Source organism: Cyprinus carpio, chromosome A7, assembly GCF_018340385.1.
Source record: "Cyprinus carpio isolate SPL01 chromosome A7, ASM1834038v1, whole genome shotgun sequence".
Classification (NCBI taxonomy): Eukaryota; Metazoa; Chordata; class Actinopteri; order Cypriniformes; family Cyprinidae; genus Cyprinus; species Cyprinus carpio.
The window spans coordinates 12,213,786-12,221,607 of NC_056578.1; the positions used below are offsets into that span (position 1 = coordinate 12,213,786).

Here is a 7,822-nt window from a genome sequence, read left to right on the forward strand (position 1 = left end):
AAATAAAAACAAAGTGAAGAAAAACTCATTATGACACGATTAAATTGTAAATGGTGCACAGAACCTTCACTGCCCCGGTTGAAAAAAAGAGAAACAAATTGTGTTCAATGTATAATGCATGATATATTAAGAAAATATATTAAAAAAGATTACTATAATACCGATCATATTTTTAAACAAATATTGCATTATATTCCTGCCAGTGTCTTAAATTAAGAGTGTCAACATTCACAAGATATAGGATTTAGTCATTGATGATATCGCAGAAATGCCTATATACAAAGATCAAATGTCTTTGACAAGTTTAAATAAAACGTCACATGACATGCAAATATTTCATTAATGTTTAATGGCTTGGAAGGAAAAATTTGAAAAAAGATTGACACACCAGAGGCGAAGTTCATGTGGCAATAACTAAAATTTTCAGATTGAAGTTTAAACCCTTATTCCCAAATCGATTCCCAGTATAAAGAAGCATGTATGTTGCAATACAAGGCTTTGTAAATTCTGTAGAATGAAATTATCAAATGCAGTGAATTCAAATATATGTGTATATTCTGCTGAAAGAAATCACTGCAATCAGGAAAAACATTTGCCATTAGCGGTGTACATGGTCTGCAACAATCTTTATGTAGGGAAACAAGTAAGTATCTTCTGTAGCTTCTGAAGGGCAGTACTAAATGAAAAAATTTACACATCTTCATTCTGTTCAAAAGTGTACACCCCTGCCTCTTAATGCATTGTTTTTTCTTCTGGAGCATCAGCAACCGTTTCAATCTTTTGTAATAGTTGCATGTATGTAATCTCAGAATCATACAGTCATTGTTGGAAAGGGTTCAAATATGCAAAAGATGATGGAAAATCAAAGAATCTGAGGGACCTGAAGGATTTTTCTGAAGAACAGCGAACAGTTTGACTGTTCAGGACAAACAAGAGACTCGTGAACAACTATCACTAAACAAAAAAAACAAAAACAAAAATCAAGCATATATAAACTTTTGAAGGGGGTCATTTTCATAAATGTAACTATTATTTTTTAACTTGTGGACTATATGTAAGCATCTTTTATGTGAAATCTTGTTCAGGACAATACTAAATAAAAAACAACATGCATTTTGTAGGGTCCCTCTTATTTTGGTAAAATGATTAACATTTTCCAGATACTGCAAAGTGTAGACTATGTCAAATTCTGACCACAACTATATCTATATATATATATATATGTAGAGAAAAATGTATGTAGAGAATAATGAATGTTTAACTCTTTCACATGTAACGTGAGCAATGAGAGGACAAAAGTTAGACTAGGTGCTGCCGCGGTGTTTAATTGTTTGTGTGTGATAAGCAGATGATTGTTCTCGGTTTTAAAGGTCAGGTTTATGACTAGCTTGCTTGCCTTTTGCTGTAAGTCAACTTCAATTGTTCTTTTAACAAACACAATAGTTTTCCCACATGGTTATGCATCTCCTAAAACCGATGATGACACTTTCAATGATCTGTCGTTTATAGGGACCATAAAAGAACTCATAAAATAATTCTGTTAGAAAACAGACATTTTGCAGTGATGCTGAGTCCTGCTCGTGGAAATCTATCCTCCTGTAGGGTTCGGTTCAAGCTTTGCTCTAACACACACAGCAAACTCGGCAGGGTTAATTCAACTCAAACATAGAGCTCTATCAGAGATCCCTGAAGGAGTTTCTTGTGTTAAATGAGATTGCATAATTTAGTGATAGCGTGATTTATATGACACTTATGTGTTATGTAAAATCAAACACATTAGATTAGCTGGAAAAAATGTGTTTTGGTTACTGTGCAGGAAAGCTGCATTTCCAGAAGAACGATTGAGTCAACTTGTAATTTAGATAGGGACATGTCAGTGGACAAGACAAATATAAACATATAGATTTGTGTAAACAAGAATAAGCTGTGGGGATATTTGTTTGCATATTGTACACACAGAGAGTGTCGTGTAATTGCCTTATGAAATCTGTAATGTGTAAACGAGTTAAGGAAGAGAATTATGATTGAGCTCTGGACCCAGGCTGTTGTAAATCTTTTTTTATGATCTCTTTATTGTCTTGTAACATCAAGAGGCTAGCCAAATCAAAAATCATACTAATTAAATAACCAGGAAAACCTGTGCATTGGTATTGTTTGACTGATTCTAAATGATCTAAAATGCGCAAATGTCACTGAGGCAGAATCCTACAAGCTAAAAGGTACATCTTTGTACCTGATTAATCCCTAATTGCTAAATATTACTACATATTAGCACCTAAAGTGTACACATTAGTAACTTTTAAAAGGGTACTGCCTCAGTGACAGTTTTGTACATTTCTTTCTGAGTTCGGGAGCTTGACTTGAATCTTAATTATCACATCTCGATTCACAAGTTTGTTCTCCCTTTCATTTCGGTGCAGATTTTAATTTGTCCCACAAACTTCAACAAAGTTTAGACATGACCAGCAGAATGTAACACCAGCAAAGTCACAAATAGGGGAGAGAACAGCTTGTGCATCAAGACTTCTCATCATCTGTTTTACCGGTTAATTAGTAACCTCAATACTGTGTTATAAAATGATGCCAACTAATGGCGACCATAAAGCCAGCATTGTAAAGCTGAGATGTCTTAACATATGCGCCAGTCCCTGAGATGAATAATGTGGGAAGTACAAATTGTACCCAACATTAAATTGAATGCCATTATCAGCTATTATCTTAAATAAACATGTTTTACAACAAATTTGTTACTTTCAAGGCCTAGTAGTTGTTGACTTAAATCAATGTTGGAGATACTCCCACATCTGAGTGTCTGAGCTAATGATGCACGGAGGACAACGACTTTGTGAGTGACTATTTAACCAGCCGCTTCTGACCACATTCAAAATTAAAGTAATCTACAATCAGTTTTTTCTCAACATGATTCCCAGATCTTTTGACTAATTAATTTTTAAGGCTTTTCTAATCATTTTACAGAGATTGCACTCATTAAGAGCCAATTCTGGGCAATTAAAAATTCCATGTCTGGAAATCACAATTTTAAAATTTCATAAAGATGGGAACCCTGTCTTACTGACATAAACAAGGTTTGAGACTCAAAAATGCCTTTATTTGCCTATTCCTGGTCTTAAAATACCTTGTTTGTTGAATTATGGAAGTGATTCCAATTGCTTGTTCATCTCAACGATGTGTGGAGGACAAAGAAAACACTGGCAAAAAAGTGCTTTTTCTTTCAGATGTTTCAGTATAAAATGCACACAAGATGAAACACTTGACAGCACACGTTAACCAATAGGTAATAAACACGGTGCTGACAACGATTACTTTTAAGAAAATGCACTGCAAGGCTGGTCACGCGTGACACTTCCAAATCAAACGTGCAACACATGTAAACACACCTTATTAGTTCAGTAAGCACACATTGTAATTCATTAACAGACATGAGGTTTTAATATAGTTTTTTTTTTAATGTTCCATATTAATTATCTATAGTGTAAGTACATTTATATATTAAAAACAATAATAATAAAAAATAAAAGAAAACCCCAAAAGTGCATGTTATTACAATACATCTTATCCTGTACTGCAAATCCTTGGCAAGCCTCTGTAGTTTAGTTTCCTTTGAAAAATGAAAGGTTTCAGAGGAAAAACATACAACTTATTACTTTATTCCAACCCTACATCTCTATACATACCAAAAAGAGCTCAAGAATCATAAAGCAAAAAGAAATGTGGTAAAATATGAGCCCTCAAAATGAAGTCATGTCAGAAAAATACAAAATAAAAAGGGACAGGCCTCCTCATGGTTTTCTGTGATTATAGGATTATAAGACATCTTCAAGTCTCTCTTCTGGAGAGGAACAGAATCAAAGTACGCTCTTCAGGAACTCCATATTAGGACTTAGGACCTTTGCTCACAGCCAAACCAATAAGACCAGCTAATCCCGCCACACCTAAACCTATACCGCCGACGATCGCCATGCCAACTAAACCATCTGAAAAAGAATACAAAAAAAAAGTTTCTCAGTTGAGATTAATTCACTATTGCCTTCACCTTTGAATTTGTTTACATGCACATCAAATTCCGTATATTTTTATATGCATGCAGACATTGAAATATTCTTGCATACTTGCAAGTATGACAGTATAATCAGGACTATAATTTAATAAGGACTCTTCCATCTCTCGCCTTTAAAAGTGCCTGATAACACCATCATAAAATGGAGGTAATCAGGCAATTGCCAAAAAGCACATGCAGTTGTGTGCTGGTAACTCAGCAACAAAAGAAGAGAGAGTGAATGGAAGTTTGCAGCAAGGACTGGTAGGAGAAAGATGTGATGTTTTTTTTTTACAGATGTAGAATTGCAAAGGAATTTTAGGATGTTGAAATGCTCATTCCACAAACTGTGTGCAATCCTTGAGAATGTGATGAAAACCGTTGCAATGCATGTTGCCGTCAAACTAGGAAGTTTTGCAGAGCATGCACATATATTTCCTTTCAGTGGATTTTCTGAATAAGGTACATGCAACAAATTTCTGATTAAAGCATGTATATTCCAGGGATGGGAATCAGAATGTGGGGAATCTGATAATTGTCTTAAACAGAAATTCAGCAATAGGATTGTGGTTTTACATGTCTGAATACCAATTGCTAAATTCTGATTAACATAGGAATATTAATATGCATGTAAAAGCAGTCACCACCTCATGCTTTTCCTCATTGTAAATGGATCTTGAAAAATTCATCTTCATGACAAATGGAGCGGAGAATTTGGTGCTCAAGAAACATTTCTTCTGCTTTGATATTTTTGTGGTAACAGTATTACATTTATATAACTTTTATATATTTATAATGAACATTTATATAGTTATAATAAATTTTAAAATAGATATCTTTTTTAGCAATGTTAAAGTCTTAATTGTCACTTTTGAACAATTTGATGAGTCCTAGCTGAATAAAATAATTAATTTCTTTAAAAATGAAATAGCACTGACCCCAAACTTTTTAATGGAAGTGTATGTCACAAAATCTTAATTAAAATGGTCACTGTTTAAAAAAATGTCTTGTTTTGGTCTGGTTGAAATGCCGTCATATCTCACCTTTTCTTAGTGCACTGTTAATGAGTTTCTCCAGTTCCAGGGCCTGTTTATTATCTGGTTCATTCTTCAGCAGAGTACGAATGTACTTCAGTGCTCTCTCATACTCCTGAAAGAAGAACAAAAAATTTGACATAGGGTGGCAAAGAGAGCAAAAGAAAGAGAGAGATCAAATGGAAACTAATTAAAAATGACCCAAGTATTTCCAAGCCCAGTTCCTACTGCATTTTTGATCAAATAAATCCAGCATTGGTGAGCGTAAGAGGATTCTTTCAAAAACATTCAAAAAAAATTACTGACCCAAAACTTTTGAAAGGTAGTGTGTTTCAAATATGCATTTCCCTTGATTTTGGGCTAAAAACTTGACAGGTTTTGTGAGATTCACCTCTGTACATTTACGTCATCTGGTTTCCGTATTGAACCGTTTACACATAGTTTATATGGTGACGTGACAATAAAGTTACTTAATTGATCTGATTTGATTTTGAAATTATGCAGTAAACTCCAATGTACCAGGGCTTCAGGAACAGCTGAGAAACAGTTTTAACTAGACACTAGAGATGTCTTCATACAAAGATATCTGATATAAAGAATGTTTATTAGCAGTGACAAAATCATCACATATAAAAAAAAAAAAAGGAAAATGTTAACCCACCTTAAGTCTGTAGTTTGCAACAGCAAGATAGAAGAGAAAATCTCTCTGATCATCTTTTTTGCTCGTAGAAACAAGTTCTGGTAAAAGAAAACAGAATGACTTCTTAAAGTATGTAAAATCAAGAATATGTACAATTACTGCTGGAGCTCAAGCAGGCCGTAAATAACCAAGAACACTGACCTTCCAACAGCCGAATGCCTTTTACGATGTCATTTGAATACTTGCTTCTGATCAAACACCAGGCGTACTCAAATGTGGTTTCCCTGGAGACGGGTCCTTTCACCAGCTCAGCGTTATACTTCTTCTCAAACCTCTAAAATACAAAAAGTCATGGATAGATGAGAATCAGACGCACTCGGTATCAGGATGATGTCCCGGTCATGTGCTCCCCCTGGCCGACAGACTAACGTTACCTTTTACAGCAGGAATTTGCAAAGCAGAAAAACGTATGATTCCATTAAAATAGTAGGTGAGATGATAGGATAACAATAATACACTGATAAATATATTGTGTATTTATATCCCCTCGTAGCCGTATAATAGTAGTTTTACTCTTATATAAGTCTATGCGTGGCACCGTGTCATGTTCAGTGTTGTTGTTTTGGTGTTGTACATTAGAACTGCGTCCGTCGAAACTCCCGATTTCGGTCATTTCACCAGATACGACCTTGTCATCAAGACGACATCGATGTCATTTTGGATTGACAACCATGAAAGTAAAGGATGAAATGTTTTACCTTTAGATCTTCTGGTGCCACTAGTTCTGACACAACCGCCTCCATGTTCGCGGAAAACCCAACTCCAGCGCGTTCACGACAGTTTCAAAGTAAAAGTCCCTGATTATGACGTCGCCAGTCTTCCCAAGGGCAGAGCAGCAGATGTTCTTGTATTTTAATAAACAGCTCTTACAGCGAATACAGTTACAATTACGTTATGGTTATCATCCATGGTATGAATGCAAGGCTTAGTTTCGGTTTGAATGTTTTTGTAAAATGGTCTTTTGTTCTATTATCGACACATGGATTTAGTTACAGGATTAGTTTCGAGTTGACAAAACCAGACCTCTCCAATTCGGCTTTCTTGGTACCATGATGCTGATCATCAACTTTTTTGTCAACTCAGGCTTTGATCCTGAGTTTTTATTTTTATTTTTATTAAACATTCATTCAAAAATACAAGTATGACAGAACATATGCCAAGGAAAAGAGCCAAGGTTCATGGATGACCAAACAATATACAAAAATTTCAAATCACAAAAAAAGAAAGAGTAGAAAAATAAATAAGTAAATAGGAAAAAAATTTAAATAACTAAATAAAAAATAGATTACACAACAAAAAAACATACTCTTCCCTCAAAAGATAAAATAATTATCAGATAGAAATTATACAAAAAAAACAAAAGTGAGCATACATTCAAAGTTTTAGCTGCCTTTTTGTTACAGGAGGTAGATAAAGATTTTATATAAAATTGTATATCTTCTAGAAAGTAAGAGAAGTGGGGAGTGACTTTCATAACCTTACATTTGTGGATAAAATATTTCGTACATATTTCCTATCATGTATGTCTATGAAAGATGATCGAACCAATCAGAGGTATGTAGGCTGCAGCCGGGTATTTCTCGCTAATTGAGATGGCTTCATGGTATAGGCCCCTGGTTAGTCTAATGAAGTAGGCCTACTACGTAGCAAGTTTTTAATTTTTTTATTTTATATATATATAATAAAAATAATGAAAAGTGTATAAAATAGATATACCTAGTGTTAGAGTATCAAATTACTTTTTTCATAATAATTAAAAAGAAAACAAGTTGACAGAAAGTAGTAGTGTCAAAGGGTTACATTTTTTTAATAACAAGAAAACAAGATCGTATAGAAATAGAATAGACAGATCTAGTGTTAGAGGGTCAAGTGTAGATAGAAGATATGTGTCTTCAGCTGTTTCTTGGTTACCAAATTATCAAATCCTTTTAAAATAAATTAAGGGATGATGCAATATATAAATACGTGCATACATGCTTTTAGTTTAAATGATTTTTATTGGCATAGTTGGAAAGATTATAGATGAGACGA

At 34.1% G+C, this 7,822-nt stretch overlaps 1 protein-coding gene across 1 annotated transcript; it reads right to left on the reverse strand.

Moving 5' to 3' along the window:
* Positions 1-3,427: 3,427 nt before the first annotated feature.
* On the reverse strand, positions 3,428-6,644 carry LOC109066058 (mitochondrial fission 1 protein-like). The gene is made up of 5 exons (XM_019083043.2): positions 6,490-6,644; positions 5,933-6,065; positions 5,753-5,829; positions 5,101-5,206; positions 3,428-3,995 (listed from the first exon to the last, which is right to left on the reverse strand). The coding sequence occupies exons 1-5, from the start codon at positions 6,532-6,534 to the stop codon at positions 3,895-3,897; spliced, it is 462 nt and encodes a 153-aa protein (XP_018938588.1). The 5' UTR covers positions 6,535-6,644; the 3' UTR covers positions 3,428-3,894.
* Positions 6,645-7,822: the final 1,178 nt, after the last annotated feature.